Source organism: Pleurodeles waltl, chromosome 6 (genome assembly GCF_031143425.1).
Source record: "Pleurodeles waltl isolate 20211129_DDA chromosome 6, aPleWal1.hap1.20221129, whole genome shotgun sequence".
NCBI lineage: Eukaryota > Metazoa > Chordata > Amphibia > Caudata > Salamandridae > Pleurodeles > Pleurodeles waltl.
The window spans coordinates 1,548,213,858-1,548,241,773 of NC_090445.1; the positions used below are offsets into that span (position 1 = coordinate 1,548,213,858).

General features: G+C 44.9%; 1 protein-coding gene across 8 annotated transcripts in view; it reads right to left on the bottom strand.

Annotated features, from left to right (window-relative positions):
• CASZ1 (castor zinc finger 1) overlaps window positions 1–27,916 on the bottom strand; it is a 204,191-nt gene that overhangs the window by 35,610 nt on the left and 140,665 nt on the right. For 6 of the 8 annotated variants that reach the window (XM_069241212.1, XM_069241215.1, XM_069241210.1 and 3 more), the window contains 7 exons: window positions 25,018–25,182; window positions 16,878–17,050; window positions 8,147–8,961; window positions 6,778–6,910; window positions 3,250–3,313; window positions 2,423–2,544; window positions 902–1,024 (listed from right to left, as the gene is read on the bottom strand). In XM_069241212.1, coding sequence (XP_069097313.1) covers window positions 902–1,024; window positions 2,423–2,544; window positions 3,250–3,313; window positions 6,778–6,910; window positions 8,147–8,961; window positions 16,878–17,050; window positions 25,018–25,182 — 1,595 coding nt within the window. The remainder of the gene's footprint in view (window positions 1–901; window positions 1,025–2,422; window positions 2,545–3,249; window positions 3,314–6,777; window positions 6,911–8,146; window positions 8,962–16,877; window positions 17,051–25,017; window positions 25,183–27,916) is intronic. The other 2 variants (XM_069241214.1, XM_069241211.1) reach the window with 2 other exon arrangements.

Consider the following 27,916-nt stretch of genomic DNA (forward strand, 5'->3'; position numbering starts at 1 on the left):
TGCCTACTTCACCGGCAGAAATGACTATTGGACTGCTGACACCACAACTTTAGATTACTTCTGGATCACGAGGAACCTCTGCCAAGGAGAAGAGCTTGATGCTTGAGGAGGACCTGCCACTCTGCCGGTTGCTTTGCTGTGCTGGCCTGCTGCTGCTGCTTCTGCCTTAAGAAGGAAAGGACTAGACTTTGCTTTCTGGAATCCTGATTATGAAGTTTCTCCAAGAGCTTGGACTCAACTTGCCTCCTGTTAAGAAGTCTCAGGGACATCAAAGACTTCACCTGCCAGCACCTAGGTACTCCTGCTGAGGACCCTGACTTTCCAAGTCATGGCAACTCACTTCCTGGGCCCTTTGAAGTGAGTTCTGGTGAGAAACAAGAAGATCCAGGCACACCCGACTCCCGACAACTCCAGAACTGACTCCACTGCACGACTACGCGCTGCTGCTTGCAACACAAAGCCGTGGTCCCCGCGAGAGTGCAACACCCTAACCGACACCACAGGCCTGATGCAGCCTCGCTGAAGTCCAACGACTCTGTGAGTCCCAAAGTGCCATGACCCCAACGTCCCTGACACCCGACCCCACTGCAGCGCCTGTAGCACCGTGGTGTGACAGGGGCTATGTGAGGTCGCCCATTGTGTCTTGACCCGCTGGATTCATTGACCCTGCCAGATCGTAAGGAACTGATGCCTCACACTGACGCTGCATCATCTTCCCTGCTCAGCAGTAAGGAACTGACGCCGCACCAGATCCAGCAACAGCTCACCTTCCTGACTCTGTGCATCATCATTTACCATGAAGGTAATTTTTCCCATTGCCCCTCTCTTTATATACAGCCATGTACAGTATGGTCTTCCAACCGCTCCCTCTGTAAACTCTCCCACAGATGGACACACTTACTTGGCATGCTTTATAGCTCCATCCATGGTGCTAAAGAGGGCACCACATTCCAACACAGTGCAGTGGAAATGTGCCTTATGTAGAAAGTCACAACGGGTACTGCAGATATCACTGGGCCCAAACCTGCAAAACAGAAGAGTGCATTAGAGCCATGTGCAGGAGTGTGCATGCTTGATCAGTGGGTGGTGGTGTATATGTGTCTGTAGGCATGTGAATGAGAACAGGTATATATGTTTGCACGGAGCTGTATGTTCATAGTGCATATGAGCTGTGTGTTTGAATGTACTTACTCATGCCCAAATCATGGATTTTTCTGTGTTATATGTGCAGAGGGGCGAGTGCAGGAATGTGTATATGCATGCACATGATGAAATTTATGTACAACAATTTATGTGTTGTCTGTGCATAATATTATGTACATCAGTATTACTATGCATATTAATTCAATGCCCAGTTCTATATAACCATTGACATTATGCTGCACTTGAAATTAACCAAACCCATTTGGAACTGTCTCACGGTGTGCATACGTTTCATGTGTGGAGATATCTGTGGCATGTAAATGTTCAGTTAAATGTCACCATAGACTATGGGCCTTATTCGCAAACTGCATTTTGTGCTACAGTACTCATGCTACAAAATGCAATTCACAAACCTACATTCGGAGGCCTCACCTATCCCATCCCTCCTGGGCAGAAATATCTGCCATCATGGCGGAGATAGCTGCACTCGAAAGTCTATGTTTTGGTAATAAATGAGGGAGGGGACAAAGGGGAAGGGCTGCAAAATATTTACTAGTAAATATGAGAAATGTGAGGAGGGCTTTGGGAGGGACATGCCAATACAAAACACGCTCACAAAAGAATAAGAAAATTGCAATTCACTAAATACACTTCTAAACTTACTACAGCCCTAAAAGTGCCAAAACAGGTGTAAGTATACTGCAGCCCAGCCTTGGAGTGAGTAAAGCGCCACACATGGCCAAACACTGGAACTGCAATGCACTTCCTTATAAACAATAGAACAGGGAATCAAAATTATACCCACAGAAATAAATGTTAAATTAATTTGCTCAACATTTGAAATTTTATATATATATATATATGTGTGTGTGTGTGAATGCTGATTTTAATGGATTAAAATTATACATAGTATTTTTGTAATAAACTTTATTTTAAAAAATAGATTAAACGTTTTTAAATTAATGAAATATAACCTTTAACCAGGTTTAGTAAATGTTAACAAAGTAAAATTGTTAGTATGGGTGAGTAATTTTCTTTAATTCTTGATTAAAAATACTATTTATAAATGGATTTATTTTAATTCTTTAATGCATATTTATTTTGAGGAGTTAATGTGAGGTATATTTTTATTTTATTATTTCCAGCCCGTATGTGAATTTAATCATTGACAGTCCCTCTACATGTACTGCATTGTACTAGATGTGGATCGGATTCATAAGGTATCCGGGCCACTATGTCAGGACAAGAGTGTTCCCTCTCCACAGGACAGTCTATGTACCTTTGCAAGTAAGTCTTCCAGGGCTCTGGAGCCTTCATCCCTTCAGCCTCCCCCAGGTCGCCAACCTCAGGGTCTGCCTTCACGCTCAGGGTGGTGCCCTCACCCACCTCCGTAGTCTGCATCTGCCATGTCCACAAAAACACATTGTTAAAAGGGTTACAAAGGAGAACAACCACAGAGGCTTCACAAAAAAGCTAGGGACCAGAAAGCAAGATACGACCCAAAAGGAAGTGCCGGGTTATGGAAGTAGGTATGGAAATAGAGTAAGATTGAGGCAGAAGTGAGTTAGGAAGATGGTACATAATCAGGTGCAAATGAAGAGGGAGAAAGGAAGAAGCATGTCAAGTGGAAGTATAGACATGGAAGTATGCAGATGGGGTGGCAGAGGACAGGCATAAAAGTTAGGATTGCGTAGAATGCAAAGGTGAGACAGGTGATGGTCAGTGTAAGCGACTCAAAAGGAGGTACACAAAGACAGGTGGGAACTACATGGAAGGTATTACTGGTGGGACAGGAAAAGGTGGGCTGAAATACTAGGAAATAAGACTGAAAATGAAAAAGATGGTGGGAAAACCAAAGGAGAATTAATGCTAGCAACAAGGAAAAGATGCAAAAGCTCATATAACAGAGAGAAAATGACGTAGGTAAGATCAGATGAGAGAGGACATAAGAGGTACTAGGTGGGTCACAGTCCAACAAAATGCAGTAAACATCTAGATCATACGTTCACCCTCTCAAACCGCCATTCCTTAACTCACCTAACCCTCTGCCTCTCTAATCAAATCACACATCCTATAAATGATTGCTTGTTAGGTTATATGTCTTACCTTAGTCATCTGCAATGGCAGAAGAGCTGCGTTCCCCGTGGTAGGATGGATGCTGGATTCATTACTGCAACACACAATGTTTAATAGTTCAGAGCAGTGAAATCAGTCCAAGTGGCATCTATGCAATTAAACACCTGCCTACCTACCTCCTACGCCACCAGCAACCCTCCAAACAGGTGCAAGTACCAGTGGCATGGCATGTATGTAGAATCTACCCTACTACCACAAGTCCCACATGTGCACTCCACTAGATCTGTGTGACGATGCACAGTAGCTGGCATCCTACAGTCTCCTAGATCACAAAGAATGGAAGAGCGGAAAGGGTCACAGATGGTTTTCTTCTGCACATCAGACTGAACCCATAAAAGGCCTCTCCACTGCGTAAAAACCAGAACGTGTCTGCAGTCCTTAATACGAACCATCCAACCCTGACTCTAGCTATTCAGAATAGAAAAGAAGTATTGAATGTGTGAATGAAGTTGTGGGTAGCTTGTTAGTGACACTGGAAAGCTGAATTAGCACCTATCCCACTTCAGCCTTTCTCCCAGTGGAACAGAACAGTCATTAGGTGTGTCATCTATTCTGTGCTGCCACCCAAATAGGCTTGTACACACTCCCTCTCTGCAGGTTTGGCCCTTCTTTATTATGCAGTGAACGGACCTGTAGTGGAAAAATCTTCTTACTTAAATTGACATACAGAAGGGCCACCTACACTCGACACTCCAACCTCTAACAACTTATGACCGAGTCATTAACTTTTAAGAGTTCCTGGTAGCCCCAATCTGAACTCTAAACATAGTTTGACCAAGTAAAGTCTGAATCCAGAAGGCAGAATAGAACCTTTTGCACATTTCTCTGCCTAAGTGTAAGAGATGACTTTCTTGGATTAATAGTTATACCGTAGACATGCTTTTGAGGGGGCTCTCAGCTGGATCCAAATGAGGGGGAAATTAACCTCTGTTTCCTGGTGTGCCATCTCCTCACAGGAAACTCATTGATGGTGGTCATATTGTGTGCAACCACCATTTCATGAAGTAAAAATGGCAGTATTTGATATGGATCAACAAATATTTGATTTGTTCATCAACAAGAGGGGGATAGTGCTCCATAATGTGTTGCAGATGTTTAAGGCTGTGCTGGTTAAGGGGCTGAAAAAAACAGTAATCTAAATAGAGGAAAATGTAAATTGTTAACGTTTCATATTGCCTTGACTAGTGCCATCGCACTAGTGAAAAACATTGGAGTCAAGTTTGTCCCAAAAGGGAAGCACCTTGATGTTGTAGGGAACATTCCTTGCTACTAAGTGGCAGTCAGGTAGCTAAGTGATCACTGAAGCTGAGCCAATTCACTTGTTCCCATAATAATTTTGACAATATCAGTGGAAGTTATTAATTGCACTGGAACATATTTGCAACAGTGCCCTTCGTTTTTTTTAGGCAAGGACCTACGGCATACTGAAACTGAAGGAGGTTTATAAGTTTTACGATTTTTCTGGAACATCTCCTATGTGGTGTGGAGATGGATGTTGCAGGGAACAGGAAACAAAAAAAGAAAAATGTTGCCCACTACTGAGGGAACCGAAGGATCTTGAATAATTTTCACTGTCCACTCAAATAGACAGTGACTCCTACGCCTCCTCATTACATTGGTCCCTGATTGTTGATGGGAACTCTTGCAAATAAGGCTAAATCAGTTCTGCCCCTTTTTCTTGTGAAGAGAGGAGGAAGAGACTCATCTGTTGTGTAATTTCAGGAATATCTTATTAAGCCTGCAAGAGGATATCGCAAACCATGCTTCAACTTCACGTAATTCAGCTACGTGCACCAGACACATGCCACAACGAATGGCCTACTTGTTCCCAGCCGCATCATCAGCCTGCCCAAGGTGTGGGACACTGGAGGTGGGGTTTATCCACATGGTGCGAGGGTGCCTGGGGGTGGCATGTGCCTGGAGAGAGGTAGTAGCGGTAACCTGGCAGTGGTTGACACTGCACTCCCACCTGAGTCTTGTTTACTGGGAATACGCACAAGGGTCAAAGTGGACAAATAACTACATATATTTGTTGATTTGGCATTTGTACTGTTTAAAAGTTAAATCGCCACGTCCTGGAAATTGCCAGTCTCCCCAGAGACTCTATGCTGGCTCTGTGAGCTGCTTAAATGGGTGCATATGGAAGCAGATGCCTTACAGAAGCTCGCACACAGGGGAGCGGCGAGAATGGGGGTCTGATACGCCCTCCATGAAGACATACTCTGTAGTTTCCTGTTACAGTGTGTAAATTAGTCTGTATCTCTGAGAATATGTTAATGTGATGCCCTGATTGGTATGCTATGTGGTCTGTAGGAATTACACAAGTGGGGACATTTATTTAGACAACGCTTTAGTGTGTGTACCATGACATGAGACGGTTAACAACTTACTATGTGATTGTAGCTCACCACTGTCTTTTTATTTCGTGTTTTCTGTTGGTTATGCTTTCTCTTGCATATGTACAATAAAAACAAGTAAAATTAGCCTGCTAGGGGAAATACGTCACTTGGTGTGTCATTAAAGGCAATCTTATAAAGCCAGAGGGGTATAACCTCTAAACATGTTTACGTGAAAATACAACAGGTCCAGGCGAGGTTTTTATATCCGGTTTCATAGATGACAGCAATGACACTAATACATAAATGAAGAGAACATTATTCTAAAAGACTGTAGTAGCCTGCTGGGACTCCACCTGCAGAAACATGTTGTTTCGCCCATCTCTGAATGGATCAAACGAACTGCAAGGATGGCGAACCAGGCATCTGTCACACTCTAAATAGACCCCTAGGTCTGGACTGCTTCCACATATACTATAAAAGTGAGGTGTGATGTGGAGGGTCTACGCAAAGCGAACAGTGCCTGTGGCGTCAGATGTGGAGATTCCTGTACCTAAGGATCTGTAATCCATAAAATCCCATACTTTCAAATGATAAAAGGAGCTAAGACGTAGAAAGGAAAATATTACCTATGCAAACTGTTTTACAGGGTTAGCTTGTTTCGAAGATTGTGATGCTTTGAGCATTTCTTATATTAAAGTATTTCCTGACCTGACGAAATTATTCAAAGTGTGAGCATGTGAATGACTTAGAGGAAAATCCCTAAAAAGGACAAAAAGGACTTGGGTCGCTCTCAAGCAATGAGTCACAGTGGAGCCATCCCTCTTGGAAAGAATTAGGAACTAAAGAGCTGAGGCGGCATCATTCATTTGAGGGGGAGACTTGGTAGTGTGGTGAGCTCCCAATAATCTTGGGTATCAATATTTAGTTCCAAAGAATGAATTTTGTCCTGCTGATCACGTAAATGAATGTCCCACGCGTTTTGGGAAAATATGGAGGAACATAAAACCACAGAACCTTTTTTCACTATGGAATGACCTTTGTTACTTCGAGTAACTGGACCTTCTTGGGGACAAGAGCAAGTACTTCTAATGGGCTCACTTCAACTTAAGGTTGTTGGTCCATCTCCATCATTCACACAAAACATACGTGTCCTGCTCACCTCTCTTCCTTCACCCTGAGATCCAGGCTCTGCTCTTGCAAGGCATTCTGAGTTTGTGACACCATGCCTTCTGGTGACTCCTGTTTTATATGTGCTGAATTCATCCATCCTAAAGTCAAAGGTTGCCCCAGGCCTGTAATGAAAGACATACAATGAGAAGAGCAGAGGTATACAAGGGTGCCTGCAGTTAGAAACACTGAGCGGGCACACAAAGAATCAATGGCCAGATGTACGACCCTCAATGTTTGTGACTCGCAATATGCAATTTTTAGCGAATCCCAAATTGCGAGTCGCAAACACTGATGTACAGCAGTGCATGAGACACTGTTTGCAATTCCCAAATGGGTTGCAAGGAACGTGCCTCATTAATATTCATGAGGCAGTTTGCTACTCACTGGGAATGGACAAAACTCTCAAGGTGGTCTGCTGCAACGTTTGTGACTGCTTTTTAAATAAAGCAGTTTTATGTTTTTTGAAATGCAGCCTATTTTCCTTGAAGAAAAACAGGATGCATTTCAATAATAAAAAATAAAAGTTTTTTTCTTTTTTAAAGAGTGGGCAGTGGTCGGTGGGACCACTGCCTGCTCTGAAAAAATGTTGGTGCCCCATTCACAGAGGGAAGGGGTCCCTTGAGGATCTCTTCCCATGTGCGAATGGGTTAGCACCTCTGTCAAGGGACAACCTTTACACTCCCCTAATAGGTTACCAACTCGCAAAATAGGGTTGATACGTAGGTAAATGCATTTTACAGGTCGCAAATGGCCCATACATCTGGCCCCAAGTGTCTACATTGAAATACCTTCCAGGACAAAAGTGCCGACACACAGTGGGTGCACACTGTGTACAATAAGAGACAACAGTGAGCACAGTAAATGCACAAAGGAGCAGCGCACATTTGCAGTGAGAAACATTCAAATAACACATCACATCGACACAGGGTGTGCCCAGTGCCTGCAGTGAGCGGCACAGAGTGGGCCCTTTGCCTGGGATGAAAAACATACCGAGAGAAGACAGACAAAAAAAGGCATGGTTGCTGCAGTGGAAGAGATACTAGCTGCAAAGTGGAAACAAACAGAGGGAGCAAGTGCAAGGGGGCATACTATAAGCACAGTGCAAACAGACAGATGGTGTGAGGTACCAGCTTGAAGAGACATGCCAGAATCACAGTGAGGGCATAAACGTGTCTACATAGACAGACCTAGTGTGAGCACAGGCAGGTAGGAAGTCGTGCCCAGTGCCTGCATTGAGAGTCTCTTGAGCATAGCACAGGAAAGGCAAGCTTGATCTTTGAAAAGATTAGCCACATTTTGTCTATTTCCATTTGGGGCACGATTCAGCCACCAACATAATACATACTACATATACTCACCACATTCAGAGGTCACAGCTGGTTTCAGTGCAGCAGCTGCGAGTCTGGCCATCATGGGTGAGATGAGGCCTTTGCTGGCAGAGATCCTGTCCATGATGGAGGTGCTTGTGAGTGATGAGATGGGAGTATCACTGGATCTGGAGCCTGCTTGGGATGGGCACTCTGCCTGGGCGGCACTGGAAGAAATCACAGTCATTAGATTGGTCCCACTGACAGGAAGTGATGTATTCAGGCGGTAGAATGGGCTGGTTCCAGGAAGTGCCGAGTTGGAGAGAGACAAACTCATAGGCATGTTGCTGGGTAAGGTCTGAGACAAAAGGGTGGACATCTTGCTGACAGTTGGCATGGGGTTGCTAGGCTTGGAGGCCTGTGGAGAAGAGTGTCCTCCTGCACTAGGGAGTATGACAGACACGGAAGACTGCTGACTGGTGGGGGAGGCGCTCAGGCTAGAGTTTTTGCTACTCATGGCTGAGAAGTCAATGAGGTCATCGTTGCTGGAGTCATCTGGCTCATCTTTGGAGCCTATGAGCGAGGAAGGCAGACCTAGAACACCAGCACTACGGACATGCCGGCGCTCATGCTTGCGCTTGTGAGAGGTCATCTGGCTGGTGGAAGTGAAAGTGAAGCCACACCCAGCACGTATACAGTGGAAGTGGTTTGTAGCCTTGCTGTAGACACACCCTTCATACTTGCACTCCTCGTACTTGTAGTACTTCTTGAACCCATCTTTGGCATAGGCATCATCCTTTATGTGGTAGCTCTTGTGCTTCTCAATGTCGCATTTATTCTTGAACGTGAAGGCACAGCCAGTCCTCCTGAAGAGAGGAACAAAGAAGGAGTACTTAGAAAAGGTAGCATGCTTACTCAGACAATGGCAGGGGCATTCTCTCAGGGTGTCCAGAAAGTGCTGAAAAATACACAGCAATGGCATTACCCACCTGTAACTACGGTTCTTCAGTGTTGTATCCTTAACGAATGTATGTGCTTTTGAATTATTTCCAGTCTGCGTGATGGAAATAATTTGTACTTTGAACACAGCAGTACAACCAGTTCTGATTCGAAAAGATTTGCCTGCTAAGTATATCTGCTAGGACTGTTTACAACCCTTGAAGGAGGTACACAATTATGTGAATGCTGTGTAGAATTACTCATTTCTGAGGAGTTTTACAATCGAGGAAGAGGTCTTGTTCCCTCTTGATTTCGTTTAGTTAAAATGTTTTGATCTGTCCGGAAGCCTTTCTTTATTAGATATGAATGCTTCCACAAGCACTGAGAGATGCACTCATCGCTTGCATAATGTATGGATCTAGGACTTGAAAAAAATCCTCCCTATTTTTCAGGATTCGGCATCAGGACAGAGCACAATTGAGTTTTCACACCAGTTTGACTTGATCTTCTAAGTGTTCTTGAATCTAATGTCAGTATGCATTCAGCCGCACCTGAATGTATTCCTGTGAAAACGTACAATAAGAAACAACAGGACTAAAGAAGAACATTGAGTTTTGCTACTGACCATTTGAAGTTGGGAGCCTGAACACTTTGCTCCATTCTTCAGATGTGCAGTGGGGTCAGGCCTTGCATGTTTGTATTAATGTGTGCTCCCAAAAACCAAAACACTGTTTTGATAAAAATACATGATTCTTGAGCTTTGCCGAAAAGACTTAGCGATTACAGAACTCATATGGTGTCTTGCAAGTGCATACCACTCCAGACTGAGCGAAGTCCTCCTTAGCATGTTACTGGCAAAAGTTAGATACTGATCCTAAATGGGTAGTCTATTTTCTCGCCCAACAAGTGCACAACATTTGAGAGCACATCTAAAGGTTTAGCCTCACTTATAGACATACTATAGCACTACAAAAGCAGAGCTGCTCATTGGTCAGATATCATCAGCCTATGTCCAAGATGTGCATTGAACTGTCAATATGATCATTAGTAGAGTACTCCCTTTTGATCAACATAGGGCTGTCGTCAGCCTTTTTCTTTTTTTTAACCTGCAACTGGCGATTCAAGAAATGGTGACAAGTGATTCCACAGCTGAGCTGTCATTTATGCCCATACTGATAAGCTCCTATTGGCCGTTACCGTGATCTGCCAACATATATTCAGGCACCTCTCTGTTCTATCTAGTGGCACAGATTATTTCATGAAATGCTTTTGGGCAGCTTCTGAGACCACCGAGTCTGGCTTGATCCAGAAAGTAAAGTACTCTAGAGATGTCTATGTGACCTGTATACTTCTCAGTATTGCTTACCTAGAAGGAATAATTTCCAAAGGTTTTCTATGAAGGCATGGAGATTGCTGATGTCGCAGGGCCTTTTATGGATCTTTCTTATAGTTACAATCCATTTTCTTATTCAGAGAAACATCTGAAAACCTGTACAATTAGCATGTTTGATGAAATTAGGTAACGATTGTTTTCAGTAACAGGTATGCATCGTAGTTAACGAGGAACCTGGAAAATCTTAGCATGGATGGTGCTGTTCTTGGCAGGGAAGGAGGTATCAATGAGGTGTTCCTGGTAGGCAAGAGATTTGCCAATGATGGGGATGTCGACAACCCATAGCCTTATGATTATTAAGGTTCAAAGAGGAGGTTGTTGAGATGATTTATAAACAACAACTGTTACTGGCTCTTTCTGAGTCATCAATGAAGAGATCAGAGAAAGGGGCAGAAACTCTAAATATCTCAGCAGTGAGGAGAGAAAAAGACTCAGTTTAACAGCTTAGTCAACCTCAAGACTGTTGAATCTTTTATACCCACTAACAACTTGCACTTTCAATTTCTATTTAATTACTTATCTTTAGCAAGATGATTTGTGAGAAAGTGATAGCCACAGCCATGTCAGTTAATTCTCGAGAGGAGCGGGATGCAAAAATGACACCTTTTTCCAATCTCTTTAGATTTGGAAGAGAAGCTCTTACACATTGAACATTTCATTATTCACCTCTCTTCCCCATACACCACCAGACACCAGTGAGAGGAAATCCCTGAGGCATCAACCTAGACTAAGGGAACTTAATCTCACAAGGCAGTAAAATGTTCTGAAAAAAATGGATGACCAGTATCAGAAGTGGTGATTAAGTTGTGCCCTGTTTTCAGTGTAAACTATCTGAGTAGATTGTGGAAAAAAAACTCAAAGAAACAGAGCTAACTATTAAAGTCCCCTAACGTGACATGATGTAGAAAATCTGAATCTCGCCCCCCAACTACAGAAAGTCAATTTTAAGTCTGTTCACATCCTTAGGTAGCCAAAAGGGTTGTATGATGTAACCACACATGCGGCAACCACGCATGCCTGAACACGGTCAGAAAAACGACTGAGTTGTTTCCACGCATGCCTTTACTGCGATTTTTCGTTGTAAAGGCATGTGTGGAAACCGCATGCGTGGTTGTTGCATGCTAACCCCAACACTAAAAATAGAAGTACCCCGACCCCCCGCCCTTACAAACTACCCCGATACCCCCACCCATCCTGAGCCCTAAAACTGTCCCCCACCCCAAACATAAAACAACCCAACCCCTAAAAACAAAATTACCCTGACCCCCACACCCTGCCCATAAACACAGATGTAACCCAACCCCACCTTTAAAAACGACCCCGATACCCCCACCCTGAGCACTAAAACTGACCCCCACCCCCAAAAATAAAACTACCCAACCCCTAAACACAAAATGGCCCCGACCCCTCCACCCCTGCCCCTAAAAACCCAACCCCATGCCCTGAATACAAAATTACGCCAACCACCCACCCCGCCCCTAAAAACCGAACCCCCCACCTGCCCTAAATACACAATTACCCCAACCCCACCCCTAAAAATCTGACCCCCCCACCTGCCCTGAAGACAAAACTACCCCATCCCCCCACCCCACCCTTAAAAACCCGCCCGTCCTAAATATAAAATTAAACCACCCCTAATAACCCGCCGCCCCACAGCCCTAAATTCAAAATTACCCCAACCCCCCACCCCTCAAAAACCTGACCACCCCCCACCCATTCTAAATACAAAATTACCCCACCCTAAAAACCATAGTACCAACCCTCCACCCCACCCATTAAAAAATAATAATAACCTAACCTTCACCCCCGCCCCACCCCTAAAAACTACCCCCAACCCTGCACGAGCCCCACTTACCTGACCACTTCCTCTCCCAATGGATCTTCCTTTTTCTCTGCCTTAATCACGCATGTGCGTTGTTCAGCACATGCGTGGTTAAGGCAGAGAAAAAGGCCTGCGTTGTTCAGGCAAGCCTCGTTACGCTTGCATTGATTCTGGATCCTTCTCGTCAAAAAGCCCAAACAAGGAAGTGGCTATGCTACATTAAATAGTGTACCAAGTATATGCCTTTATTTATGAGTTGTTAAATGTAGAAATATACTGAGGCTACCTGATCTTATCATGGCGAATAGTTCAAAAGTATCAAAATCTATTAAACTTTCCAATGCTGGAGGGCATGACCCTCTTCTCCCAGTATAACAAGTACTTCAAGGCCATGGGTATTCCTCTTAAAGGCACTAAACCAGGAAAATTACACTGGATTTACAAAGGATCAGCGACAAGGTCCTTCTCACCTGCAGATATATCTTTGCTGCATTGACTGGTGTTATTTGCCGTACTACAGTGACTATCAGTGGAAGCGTTTGGTCTAAGGACAGTGCTGTGCACAAGTTTAGCTCAACTACTGTGGAACTGCGTAGTCATTGGCAAGATTTTGTGCAAGGGACACTGCTCACCAGCAGTGAGGTGTCTGGTCTATGGGTGGGACTTGTACATTGCTCAGATACAGTGAAGTGCAGGTGTAGGAAAATGCCACTGTTGGCATGGTTATCCCATAACTTTTTGCCTTTTTTTGATGCCAGCTTTGTTTGAAAGTGTGCTGGGACCCTGCTAACCAGGCCCCAGCACCAGTGTTTTTTCAGTAAAACTGTACCTTTGTCTCCACAATTGGCACACCCTGGAACACAGATACGTCCCTTGTAAAAGGTATCCCTTGTACCAAGGGCCATGTGGCCATTGAAGGTCTCCAAGGGCTGCAGCATGTATTATACCACCCTGGGGATCCCTCACTCAGCACATGCACACTGCCTCACAGCTTGTGTGTGCTCGTGGGGAGAAAAAGACTAAGTCGACATGGCACTCCCTCAGAGTGCCATGCCCACAACCCACTGCCTTTGGCATGGGTAAGTCACCCCTCTAGCAGGCCTTACAGCCCTAAGGAAGGGTGCACTATACCACAGGTGAGGGCGTAGCTGCATGAGCACTATGCCCCTACAGTGTCTAAGCCAATTCTTAAGACATTGCAAGTGCAGGGTAGCCATAAAGAGTATATGGTCTGGGAGTTTGTCAAACACGAACTCCACAGTTCCATAATGGCTACACTGAATACTGGGATGTTTGACATCAAGCTTCTCAGCACAATAAATCCACACTGATGCCAGTGTGGGATGTTTTGAGAATTGCACAAAGAGGGCATCTTAGAGATGCCCCCCTGCATGCCAGCCCAACTGCTAGTGGTAGGCTGACCGGTCTCTGCCAGCCTGCCACTACCAGACCAGTTTCTGGCCTCATTGGGTGAGAACCTTTTTGCACCCTGTGACCAGGAACAAAGCCTGTCCTTGGTGGAGGTGCTTCACACCTCCCCCTGCAGGAACTGTAACACCTGGCGGTGAGCCTCAAAAGCTCAAGCCTGGTGTTACAACGCACCAGGGCACTCCAGCTACTGGAGATGCCCGCCACCCCAGACACAGCCACCACTTTTGGCAGCAAATCCAGGGAGATAATGAGAAAAACAAGGAGGAGTCACCCCTTCAGCCAGCTCCTACCCTAAGGTGACCAGAGCTGATGTGACCCCACACCCCCTCCTTAAAAAATCCTTCATCTTGTTTTGGAGGATTTAGCCCAGTAGGAATAGGGATGTGCCCCCTTCCCCAAAGGGAGGAGGCACAAGGAGGGTGTAGCCACCCTTACATACAGTAGCCATTGGCTACTGTCCTCCAGATCTAACACACCCCTAAATTTAGTATTTAGGGGTGACCCTGATCTGACGACCAACAAAGAAGGACTGCTGACCTGAAAACCCCACAGAGAAGGAAGATGACAACTGCTTTGGCCCCAGCCCTACCGGCATGTCTCCTGATTCAAAAAACCTACACCATTGACGCATCCTGCGGGTCCAGCGACCTCTGCCGATTCAGAGGACTGCCCTGCAACTACAAAGGACTAAGAACTCCTGAGGAAAGCAGAACTGTATACCTCAAGCAAGAAGAAACCATCTTTAAAGGGACTCTCACCTCACTCCAGAAGCGTGAGTCCCCACCACTCTGCACCCAATGCCCCTGGCTCATGTCCAGAGAAACCAACGATCCAGAGAGGATCCAAAGGGCGACTCTCACGACGTGTCCACCCTGGGCTAACCTCTCTGCACCCTTACGATGATGCCTGCAGAGGGAATCCCGAAGACCCCCCCTGACCGCGATTGCCCGGTGAAAAGAAACCCGACGCCTGGAAGAAGCACTGCACCCGCAGCCCCCAGGCCTGTGAAGAACCAACCACCAGTGCAGCAGTGACCAGCAGGCAGCCCTCACCCTCACCCAGTAGGTGGCTGGCCCGATAAGCCCCCTCCATTGATTTCTATCACAAACCTGATGCCTTGTTTGCCCACTGCATCCAGCCGCCCCTATGACGCTGAGGGTGTATTTTGTGTGCCTACTTGGGACCCCCCAGTGCTCTACAAAACCCTCCTGGTCTGCTCCCCGAGGATGCAGGTTCTTACCTGCTAGCAGACTGGAACCGGAGCACCCCCTGTCTCCATAGGCGCCTATGTTATTTGGACCCCTCTTTGACCTCTGCACCTGACCGGCCCTGTGTTGCTGGTGCTGGCGTTTGGGGTTGACTTGAACCCCCAACGGTGGGCTGCCTATGCCCTGGAGACTGAACTTGTAAGTGCTTTACTTACCTCAAAAACTAACTTGTACTTACCTCCCCCAAGAACTGTTGAATTTTGCATTGTCCACTTTTAAAATAGCTTATTGACATTTTATGCCAAACTGTGTATATTACTATTTTGATTCAAAGTCCTATCTATACCTATGCAAAGTACCTTACATTTAATGTACTTACCTTCAATTTGAATCTTATGGTTCTAAAATAAATTAAGAAAATAATATCTTTCTATATAAAAACCTATTGGCCTGGAGTTAAGTCATTGAGGGCCATATTTATACTTTTTGACGCAAAACTGCGCTAACACAGTTTTGCGTCAAAAAAATTAGCGCCGGCTAACGCCATTCTGAAGCACCATGCGGGCGCCGTATTTAATCAATGACGTTAGCCAGCGTTAGCCGCCGGCGCTGCCTGGTGTGCGTGGAAAAAAACGACGTACACCAGGCAGCGCCGGCGTAGGGGGATATGGAGCTTGGGCGCCAAAAAATGGGGCAAGTCAGGCTGAGGCAAATTTTTCGCCTCAACCCGATTTGCGCCATTTTTTTCGACTCCCAACCCCCATAGAAATGACTCCTGTCTTAGCAAAGACAGGAGTCATGCCCCCTTGCCCAATGGCCATGCCCAGGGGACTTCTATCCCCTGGGCATGGTCATTGGGCATAGTGGCATGTAGGGGGGCACAAATTAGGCCCCCCTATGCCACAAAAAAAATATATATATATACTTACCGGAACTTACCTTAATGTCCCTGGGATGGGTCCCTCCAGCCTTGGGTGTCCTCCTGGGGTGGGTAAGGGTGACAGGGGGTGTCCCTGGGGGCATGGGAGGGCACCTCTGGGCTCCTTCCGAGCCCACAGGTCCCTTAACGCCTGCCTTGTCCAGGCGCTAAAAAACGGCGCAAAAGCGGCCGTACGTAAAAAAATTTGACCCGCCCACTCCCGGGTGTGAATTTTGCCCGGGAGTGTAAATACGGCGCACATGCCTCGGAGTCAATTTTTTAGACGGGAACGCCTACCTTGCATATCATTAACGCAAAGTAGGTGTCCACGCTAAAAAATGACGCAAACTCCATGGACTTTGGCGCTAGACGCGTCTAACGCCAAAGTATAAATATGGAGTTAGTTTTGCGTCGGAATTGCGTTAAAAAAAAACGACGCAATTCCGGCGCAAACAGAGTATAAATATGCCCCTGAGTGTGTTCTCATTTATTGCCTGTGTGTGTACAACAAATGCTTAACACTACCCTCTGATAAGCCTAACTGCTCGTCCACACTACCACAAATAGAGCATTAGTATTATATATTATTCCCTCTGTCAAGCCTCTTGGGGAAACCCTGGACTCTGTGCACACTATCTCTCATTTTGATATAGTATATACAGAGCCAGCTTCCTACAGCAGGGCTGTGTGCACAGTGGAGAGACAGCATGACGCTGTGACATGGCTTGTGTGCAGGGCTTGATTCCTCTTCCTATAAGTGTGTTATCTATAGCCAAGTCTGGTGCATACTGCCATGCTCATCAGATGGAAGTGTGTGTTCTACAGGGAAGCCTTATGCGAAGGACCCTGCTTCTATGCAGCGTGGTACTACTTTGAGTAACGTGGTGATGTACAAGTGGGCCTTCTACACACTGACCTGGTCAGATCTATAGTGCACATGTCTGGTCTGCATGGTGCTCTGCTCACTGGAAGTCAGATATGTGGTTTAGAGAGAGGTCTTGTATGCAGCATTGTGCTCCCCCGCTGGAGTTGTGGAGTATAACAGCTCTTGTGTAGAGCACCCAGCTCACCTGCAGTGGAAGTGAGTGGTCTTCTGCCCGTAGAACTGACAGTCCGAGGTCCCGCAGTCTTCCGTGGCGCGGAACCGCTGGAAGCCGTCGTTGATGAGCTGTGTGTTCTTTTTATGGAAGTTTTCGTGGGTCATGACATCTGAGGTACTGGTGTAAACCTTATTGCAGCCCACCTGCCAAGAAGACAAGAGTTTAGCAATGGTGATGCTCTGAAGGACCAACAGCCGTTTTAACCACAATTGCTTTTATATTTCTATAGTTAATACCCAGTACAACCCCAGCTGTATATCCACAATGTGAGGGACAGCAATGTCTTAAAAGACGAATATGAAGGAACTCCCACAAAGCATGGGGTGGGGGACGTTCTTCTAACTGCAGAATGTGACTAGTTAACAGGCTAGGGGGCAGAAAACAGATGGGATGCGGACTGATAGGTGGGATGCATGCCATGAACTAAGAGACCACGACATTCTGGTAGGGAGTTTGGGGGTGGAGGGGGGGTGTACGGTGTTGTGAATTAACTGTGCCCAGGCAGAAACAGTGTTGTGATTAGGGGGGAGATGCCGGTTGCAGTGCACGGATTTGTGCTGGAATCGGTAACCCTACAACTAACTGGCAGTCAGAATCACACCCAGCGTGGCGGAGGACCCCCCTTCAGCCACCCCGTGGCCACCCTAAACTCGCGTAGCTTCGATTGGGATTTGTGGAACCCAACATCCCCCCCCCCCGGCAACTTGTTCTGTACCTCACACTAGGGGCCACGGGAGCCTGGGATACAATGGGTGCTGGCGGGGCCGGGGTGGAGGGGTGTCGAGAGACCACGGCTAAACAGTAGCAGTGAGAAACTCGTGTGTTTACCTGAGAGAGACGCGCGCGAAGCACGCTCCCAGCTGGAATGCTGCCCCGTCCATTCCCTGGCATCGATCTGCCGGGAAACCGGGCAACTTTGCCATATTGAGTAAAAAAATACAGACAATCCAAAAATGTGCCGCTGAACAGCGGGAAGGCATGTGATGTGCCAACATCTGCAGCGTGTCAGAGGGAAAGGAACATCACTGGCCCTCTTTTCCCTTCACCCCACTCCCTCGCTTGCCACACTCCTTGCCGCAAGTGCACGTCCCTTCCTCGGCGCTCTGACGCCATCGCTGGTTGAGTAGTAGCGCTTTACAGAGAGCCCAAAGAAAATAAATAATTAAGCGTACCAATTTCCTTTTCCCGCACGCCCTCCCCTCTATCCCCATTCCACTTCCACCCCTGTGGTGACCCCCAGTGCTCAGCCCCGCTCCGCACCAGCCTTCCACCTGTCCACCTTTTCTCAGTCACCCAATCTTGTCTCGCGCCCACTGCCCATGTCTCGTCCCTTCTCCCAACCACTCCATACGCCCCAACCCGCCGCTGGTGAATGGGACATTATAACACTTTGACAAATGCCCAAAATGAGTAAGCCGGCCTCTAAATCTCCAGCTTTTTCCAATATAAAAGGCCCTCCGCGGTGACACCTTGAAAAAAAACAGAACCCGCATGGGATGAAAAAAGAATTAAACAAAGCGCTCATGAGGCCGAATCTGCAGCGAGAGCTCGGCGTTAAAGCAGGAAAAATGTAGGGTTTCTGTAAACAGGGAGCGGGACATTATCAGCACCAAGTATGGACATGAGAGGGAGACAGTAGCCGACCCTGGCTCCTGAGTTTACTTTATCACACCTTAGTCCAAGTGTGAGGTGGTGGCACACAGCGCTTCCTGGGGGAAGGGTACAGAGAGGCCTACTTCTGGGACATGAGGGCTGAGAAGGCTCTCACCTGCGAAAGGGCGCCAAGAGTCCCCACTTACGCCAAGTATGCTCTGACGGGCTCCATCTGAGGGGGTAAGAAGAACCTCTACTGAGATAGGCTGCTGTACCCGGATCCCTATGGGAACGGCACTGAAAGGCCTGCAGTGGGGCTTTGCTATGCAATCAAGGGCTATGATGAGGAGCTCATGTGGTAGGGTTGTAAGTGGTCTCACAGGTGAAATGGTGCTGAGGGTCCTCTTGGGAAGGAAAAGGCAACTAGTGGAGGCGCCTTCACCAGCATGGACAATACACCAACATTTATCCCACATAAATGTGTGTGCGCAGGCAGAGATTAAACACTCCATATACAGGCATCTCGCATAGTGCACTGGCACAAGCATTCCACACATCAGTGCTTTAAATGGGCCGGAACTGTCCGGTACTGAGTACCGGCACTTAATTTTGAAAGAGGGAGAACCAGCAGTTTTCAAGCAAAATTTAATACTTTTAATTGGAGAGTTCCAGCACTTCCCAGAAACAAGCAGGTACTGTGGTACAAAGTACCTGCACTTCTATTTTTCTATTTCAAGCACTGGTCTCACCCACAAACACACCTTCATACACTGCCCCTTCGCAGAGCACACACCCAGCGTGCACAGCACTGCTGCACAGACTGACTGTACACACCCTCACAGTGTGTACACATAGGCATAGGCTAGTCCAGTATACGCACGGCAAACTCCATAGAGCCCACCCAAGAAGCCTGAATAGCAAGTGCTTTAAGCATCGTGTTTTATAAAGCTGTTTTGTGGCATTTTCTTAAATTTCTCTAGGTTAGGAAAACGGATATGTTTCTATATATTGGTGTATGCGCTTACAGCTAAAAATGTGAAACGTTTCAAAACACAGATAAATCATAATTCGCATTGAAGACTCAGACGCGGGCCTCCCTCTTGGCACAATTGAGACTCCAACAAAAGATTGTTGTTTGGGCATTGAAAGAATGGAGCAGGTGAAACAGGTGGTTACGCACAACATAAGTGGTGTTCTCCAGACATAACCAGATTTTTTTTATTTAGTTTAATGTATTTAACAAAACAATTGCCTGTAATCGTGGATCAGCTAAGAAGATTTTAAAAAAACTCTCAGTGTGTTGGCTAGGATATTCACTTTGTAGAGCCTTCCTCAGGACCATAAGGGCAAAGCAGCAGTGTCCATACTATATTCTCCAACTGTCAAACAGTGACCCATTTGGTTTTAGAAATATGTGGAAGTTCCCCCAGCTAAGGGGGGATCCCACCTTGCAGGTATTCATTTTCTTTCTTAAATGAGATCCCCCTTGCAGACTTTTAGGCATCTCAAATATATTTATACCTAGCAGAATCTTTCTGAGACTGGGAACCAAAGGAGTGACCTTGCATCTGAGGGTGTCTCTAGCTTCCTCTCAGATTCAAGACTTGGACTGCCTTTAGCTCCCTCTCAAGGATGGTGGAAGACCTGGTGTTCGTTTGGGCCTTCTTATGGGCAGCAGACATGAGGCTCCTCCATCTTTTCTTAGGTTTCTGTCAGGAGACTCTTAACTGTTGTAATACTTTTTGAGCTCTCGTTTGGTTGACTAGTCCTGGGACTTCATTCCCAATCGTCTCAAATGAATCCTCCTGCAGCTTCTAAATCCTCCTTTTCCTGCAGATTCCTACTGTGGGCGTTCACATACATTCAGGCAAAGATGGAATATTTCTTGGAATCCACCCCCCTTCTTTTAAAGTTTGGATAATTAGTCAGTGAGTTCCACCCGAAATTAATTATTATATGTGTAAGATTTAATGAGTTGTTTCTACTGTCATGGTGCATTTTTTTCCGGGTACTGCGTGTGACAGGTTTACTTGTTCCGAGGCTGTGTTTTAGGGTCATTCCAGGCCGTGTCCTCTGTCCAGTAAGCATCTCTCTCTAGTTCATGCTCGGTCTGTAAAATAGTATCAGCTTCCACCCAAGATTTTCTGAATTGCCCTGTGTACTTCTGGGGGCCTGGTTGTTGTCAGTTCCACCTCTGCAGTAGGCTGCTGCTTCTACTGATTCTGCCGTTCTGTTTTGGTTCTTCTTGTGCCAACACAGACTCGTGCTAGGGTCCTGCTCTGCTGGTGTCCTTGCTCCTAAGTTACAGTAGCCAGTGTCTGTGGTTGCTTTTCTTTTCTGGGTGTGGTTCTTTCTACCTGAGCTGACCCTTCCTTTCAGTTCTCATCAGTGTTTATTGGAACATGGCCTGACCTTGCGTTCCTGTGCTGGGGTCTAGACACAGTCTTCCTGTGCTAGCTTCTAATTTTTGTGTTTCTCTGTGGATGGTGGTGAAATTTTTTGTTCTGGTACTTGGCTCTGGATGCTAGCCCCTGTGCCACCGTTCCAGTTTATTGATCTGTAGGAGATGTCACTCTCTCTGCTTCTTTTTTTCTAGGGAAATGACAGCTGGGCTCTAGAATCCTTCCCAAATACATTAAATCAGGTGGAGCTCTCTGCTTATGGAGTCTTCTCAGGCGTTATTGCCTATGTACAGGTGCTGAGAGATGAGGTGATGTGCCCATGTACCACACAAGCCACAAGAAGGAACAATGTATCTGTTTTGTTGCACAAATACTGTCTCCCTGATGCACACTGTGGATACTCTACAGCCCAAAGGCCTCCTACCACACATCACTCTGCTCGACACCTGTAAAACTCTCAAGGCCTCCTTTAAAAAAGGATGGAAATGTAAACACCTCTGAAAAGGAATGGTAACAATTTCCTTCGTAAATATAATTTAAAAATGCAATATTCTCATTTGGAGGAATCAATATTGAGATCCAGTGGAGAATCTTCAGGTGGAAATAACTTTGGAGCAAAGTATGCTGACACTATTTTTCAGAGAACTGTACGTTTCCATTATTCTCTTAATGAGGCAACCTGCGTCCTTTAGAGGCCTGAACAGAACCTGTCCCATAACCAATAACCTAATCTTTTGTTTCTAATTTACCTTCGCACCTTCTTAGCCAAGAAGAGGCCGCTACAGGGGACTTTAAAATTAGACGAGGAAATGCCTGCATTCAGCAACGAAGGACAAGAGAAGTGATCAATTCTGGAAGGTAATGTGGAACCTCAGGGCTACATGTATTATCTGATTTAGAATTGGATGGTAACGGAAAATCCAATGATTTGTGGATGAAGGGGGGGAAACCTGTTTTAGAGGTTCCTCTGCTAACTAACAGTTGTCTGGTGCAGTTACATATGCAATAATATAATAATTCCACACCATTCATACATCTGCATTTTATAACATATTTTGGGAAAGTATTGGTTACTAAGTCATGCATTCTAGTGCACAGTATTGAGATAGTGGAGATTTCCAAGGACCAGGCACTGTTTATAAAGTGCAACCTGTCTGCACTTGCTGACAGGTTCAAAGGACCCCTCTTGGGATAGACAGGTGAGACTGCTTTGAATAAAATGGTATCACTCGTGAGGTTTTTGTATGTCTTATTCAACAACTTATATCGGACCTCTGACCGTGTGGATGCAGCGCTTGAACTCTGCTTTACAGATCTTGTTAACTACGTTATGTAGATCATTATACGAGAGTGGCATATCAGTGCTCAACTTGTAGGGACTGGGAATTATACCTTCCGATGGAGAAAGTCTGGTCATATGATCCCATCGAAGAACTTGTTATTCGGAAGGACAGCCCATCATCTACCAATTCAAGGAAAGATTTTAATATGAATCAAATTATTATAGTTGGGATGAAGTAAGACTCGCAAGATTGAGCCAAAACGCTCCTTTAGAGACTTTGATCTTCTACTTTAATTCTGGCTCATATAAAGGCAGCCACCTGCTGGATAATAGTGCTACATGGTCCCTAATTCTAGTTACCTGAAGAGTTGATTAACAGGGTCACAATGATCCCAATACCATCAGAGGCGCAGAGAGAAATGACAATCTGTTTTTCACCAAGCTTTCATTAATATCAGATTCAAGCTTCACTATTCAGGAATCTTTGGTACACAACAATAGTTGTGTACTAAAAGGACCATCTAGATAGTTAGGTCACAACACATCTCAACGCTCAAGCAAACGTTATCAAACTAACATCTTAAAATGAGAGTTATTGCTGATTGTTAGGTATAACTGGTTAGATAACTTTTTTCCCTACACTGGATAGCCCCTTTAGATCACAGCCTGATGTATCAAACTAGAGTCTAAGGTCCTGAGATATCACAGTTCTTTTCTGTCTGCCTGAGAATAGTAACCAGACTTTGAAGCACATGAGAGCAATGTGGACAAGAACTTTCTACAGTTTTAAATACTACAAATTTGACGTTTGCTGTACGGTTCAATGCATGAATTGACTAAAAATGTCTCTTATCTCTATTGGTCATGTTTACATGGTCAGAGTTAGTTTTTGCTGCATATCGTTCCATAGTAATGGCCATCTTGGCCAATGACAGGCCTCAAAATTGTAAGCTTCATTGATTAACAATTCACTAACTGTTTCAAAAGAAAGTCTCTTCCTTTAAGAAGGAGTGCCCCTTCTTCAGAGTCGATAACTGCATCCACAGTTTGAGTTCCTGCATTATTGTGGCAGTGGGTCTTGGGGTCGATGGAAGGACGTAGGTCTGAAGCTGTTCATTGCAGTTGTGTTTGGTCTTTCTCTGAAAAGTCACAACTGTTAGTTTTTCACTTGTGAGTGAGTTACATTGCCTGCTTGTTGGGAAACGGCCTGTTTCGTGGCACTATATTGTGATTAGAGCAGTCTTTTTACTGTAGTCCTTCGGGTGAGGTCCACTGCTACTCCAGATAACGTATATGCAATTCCCCATAGTTCGAACATATTCCACCAAGATTGTGGTAAAACTAGATTAACCGTTATTCAAGGGATACATGTTTGCAGTATTGTCGCCGTCCTCAGTACAGTGCCTGCAGTGTGAACGTAAACATCGTCTAGAGGCCATTCAGTATGCCCATTTAGGATGCCATGCTAGCACTGGAGTTGGAATATACATCCAGTCAAAGCAAGCCAGTTTCCTCTGCTAAGACAGCCCATGAAAATTGTCCCTTAACTGAGTGTTTGGTAACCATTTCAAATGCATCTCTTTGATGACTGGAAGAGGGACTTCTATACAGTTCTCCTGGAATAAGTAAGGACCGTGTCTCTAATTTAAGATATATTTTTCAAGAGCTATTACTGGAAGTAGGTGTACCTCACAACTACTTTCTGGACTCTGGAAGTGTGTGTTGTCACTCATTTATGTGCAGCCCGGACAAAACTGGGAACATTTCTTTTTGGGCACTGACCTAATGTGTACTTCCCTCACCCCCCCCCCCCCCCCCTCACCATAGCCCAGTGTAACACCAATGACCAAAACTTAGCCTTTACAACATCAAGTGACCACAAACACTTGGCTCCCGTGAAAGTGAAGGTACCCAGCCCTTCCCAGCATGTGTCTATCCAAAGTGGCTAGAGAAAGAAGCAACCCTAAAGTGAAAGAAAACAAATCAAGCACGCAATTACAAGGTATGGGCCTTTAAAGTGACTAGTGCCCTTAACCCTGATCGCAAGAAGTTCAAGAACCAGGGCACCCCACTGGGAGGTTACACCGACCTTCACACAATCTTCAAGTAAGGGTCTTTGCTAATCCAAACTTACTAAGGGAGTCGTCGTTAACCAGTGCAGTTCTAATATCAAGTATTTTGGTTCACTCCAGAGAACAGGAGGATTCGTGTCAAATACTGATATATGCACCATACAAGCACTTATTTAGAAAACGCTCTAGAGTAACTTTCTTCAAACGTCTTCTTCAGCTCCAAGATTTAGAAACATTCTGGTTATCTTAGTTTTTCATATGAATAATAAGGTACTTAGGGCTAATTTGACTTCGCTTTGTTAAGAACTGTGAGATGTTCTGATTTTAAACACTCTCAGGAGATTCAAAAATACTAGATTTCGTCAAGTCTTTTAAGAACCTCACCCAAGCCACTAGGTAACTTTACAGCATAATAAATATGGCAAAGATATCAATGTTGGAGACACACGGTTAAAAGCAAGCACGTTTCCCTTACCCTACTGTAGCAAAGCTCATATCCTAGGTGAGAGTTTGGTTACCTTTGGCCAATGCCTCAAGCCCCTTAAAGTGCTCAATTACTCCTAAAGCAACAGTGCGCAAATCCTCAGGTAGTGCTCTGTAACCATGTGACAATGTCTGGATGCCCCTAGAATACTCATTCTGTCCTTTTACTGAAGTGCTCTGTTATCCCATAGCAGTGCTTAGCTTATCTCTGACTTGCAGTGCTCTAGTAGTCTCCAGCAACACCCATTGCCCAGGGTGTGCTCTGTGGCTGTGGTTACCTGCATGCAGTGATAGTGGGTGCTCTTGCCGTTCAGGTGGCAGCTGTGGTAATACACACTGCAGTCGTCCAAAGGGCTGAAGCGCATGAAGCCATGTTGCAGAGAGTTGTCACGCTTCTTGTGCATGTTGTAATGTCGAATCACATCCTGTTTACTGGTGAATCTCTGAAGAGAGACAGAAAGGTAGAGTGTAAAATAGGAAAGAGGTGTGAGCATGCTATGAGATAGAAAACTGTTAAGGGAAGACAGAAAACAAGAAGAAGGGGAACTAGACATGAGTATGTTAGCCAGATTGTGTAGTAGAATGTGGAAGAGAGGACAGACCTGGGTGGAGAGATGAAGAATGAAAAGAAGTGAGAGGAAAGAAAGAATGAGAAGAGAAGGGAGTCATCTGAGAGTACAGACTTGTTTTGAGGAGAAATAAAGGAGAGGAGAGTAAGAGGTGGATCAGAGTAAAGCGGATTGTATGTCACTATATTGTTGATTTACTATAAAGGTCACGGTAAGTATGAACAGGAAACTATAGATTTACTATTCTTAATTCCATATCTACTTACCTCAACAATAAATTGGTATTCGATATCAAGGATACAGTGTTTTTGGCAGGCCGATATTAAAACCACTGTGTAATGATATTGTGGTATAAGACCTTAGATTTCGAAGTGATAGGAGAAACACGTGGGAGGAGGTCAAGACAGCGGGAGGCTGAGCAGAAAATAAATTAGAGCAGCAGAGATGTGTGTGAACAGAGACACAATGGTACTGTTTTCCAGTAAACAACTTCAGTGTTTTTCTGCTTTAGCACGGAACCCAGGTTTCAAGTCTGGTTCCTCAAATGAGAGTGCAAAGAGACTTTTCCATCAAGGACCAGATGAACAAGTAAGAATCGAATAGGTCAGGAAGGATTCTTGAATGGTGTGATCAGGATGGGCAGATGAGCAACGGATGACAAAGGGCAGCACACTTTGAAAAGGCATGCATGGAAGACATAGACGCGATCAATAGAGATAAGCAACCCCAGGCAGTTTCATGAGAGACAGGCAGCCAAGGCTACTATCATGAACAGCCCACTTTTCTCAGTGGAGTTGGGCAGGTCCAAAATTGTCAGCTGAGATCAGAACTTCCAAAGTCTACAAGAAATATAGGAAGAGTCTGGCAGGGTCATCAGACAGGCAGACCCTGATCAATGTCAGGAGATAGGAGAAGGTCTTAGTAATGTCAGCTGACAGATTGGAGCATGTCTTTGTCAACAAAGACGGACAAGCGCCTATATAGTATGATCCCATAGGTGACACATAGATCAGGTAGTGCGAGGTATTCACCTTACCAGCTCTAGAATTGTAGTGCTCAGTGCCTTTTACTCCAGTCTTACTGGATATGCTGACTGAAGGCGACAAGCTCACAAAATCACATGCACATGAAAAGGCTAAGGTGAGCATAATATATGAGGAGTACTTTGTACTTACTGTTACAGCTAGTGTAATTTACCTCAGAATATAAGGGATATACTAAGGGATAAAAGCAGGCAAACTATAAATAGCCCATGAATATTTTTTCAGAGGGCCTAGTCAAAGTGTATATTAACCCCGGGGTTAACATATATGTCTTAGTGTTTACAGCACCAATGAAGAATATCCATTTTGCTATATTGTGTATGAAATCCAAGGGATACGGTGCTGAAAATTAGCAGGCTCCACATTTTCTATTGCTACATAAGTGTGATCCTTGAGGGAGACCAGTAACGTTGTAGCATTCAAGGATGCAAGAGATCATCCAATAGGCAATACCAATCTTAAAGCAGGTTGGCTACTAAGAGTCTATCCAATTAATACAAAGTTTTCATCCTGGCAAGATGAAATTTAGGAGACCTTCAAATATGGCTCTTGCTGTGTCAGACTAACGGTTCAGAAAGAGTCTCCTGATTAATATAGAATCAATATACAATACAGCCAGCACCTAGGATGGAGGAAAAGTAAATTGCCTGTAACAACAGATCTTCAGGGAGAGCAATCTCTCAGATTCATTATCTTAGAATAACTCCAGGCCATCAGGGTGACATTGTGAACATCTATTTTACAATTTTTTCCTCTTTCTCTGAAAAAAACTGAAATACGAACCCACAGAAAAAGGAGCCTAACTCTTTTCTGTTTCTTTATCTGTTTGGCATCTGTCTTTAAGAGCCTAGAGCCAAAATCACAATTCGGTTTAGATTAGGTTGTGAGGATGGGTAGTTAGATGACGATTTCAGAGATGATAGCTGTGCCGGTTAACTATTGGTAGGGTATAAAAAATATTTCCTTCTTTTGCAAGGGATCCTTCTTAGAGTCATAATCATAGAATGGAATGTGTTTAATAGTAGTAAACAGGAATTGCATAGTTATTGGTTCCTACAATTAAAACGCATTTTCTGAAAGCCCAGAACCATGTATGGGCTGTTTGGAATACTAAGCGGTAAAAACACGGACGATCTCCATTTCAAAGTCTTGCTGATATGTAGTAAAGAGAAAATATGTTGTGAAAAAGGCAGCTACTGTAGCCATACATCCTGTTGGATGAGCTCTCGAACTTGGAAGAGCTCAGTTTGTGTTCTTAGTATTGCAAATTATAGCACTCCTATCCATATAAATTCATTCAACTTTAACTCCTGACAGAACTTGAATAGGTAGTTACATAGGTGACGTGTCCGCCTGTTGCTATCCACTTCAGAAAGACTAGACTGCAACAGGGACAAATAATCTAAATAGTGTTTAGCTTTAGTCCTCCCCTGATAACACAGGATTGCTTTCATCCATTATAAGGAGTGACAGGATTATTCTGCTGTTTTGGAGAATTTCCAAAAGAAAATAATTTGTTTAAGAAAGGGTTCAGCTTCATAGCCAATGGCAAAATCCTTTACTAT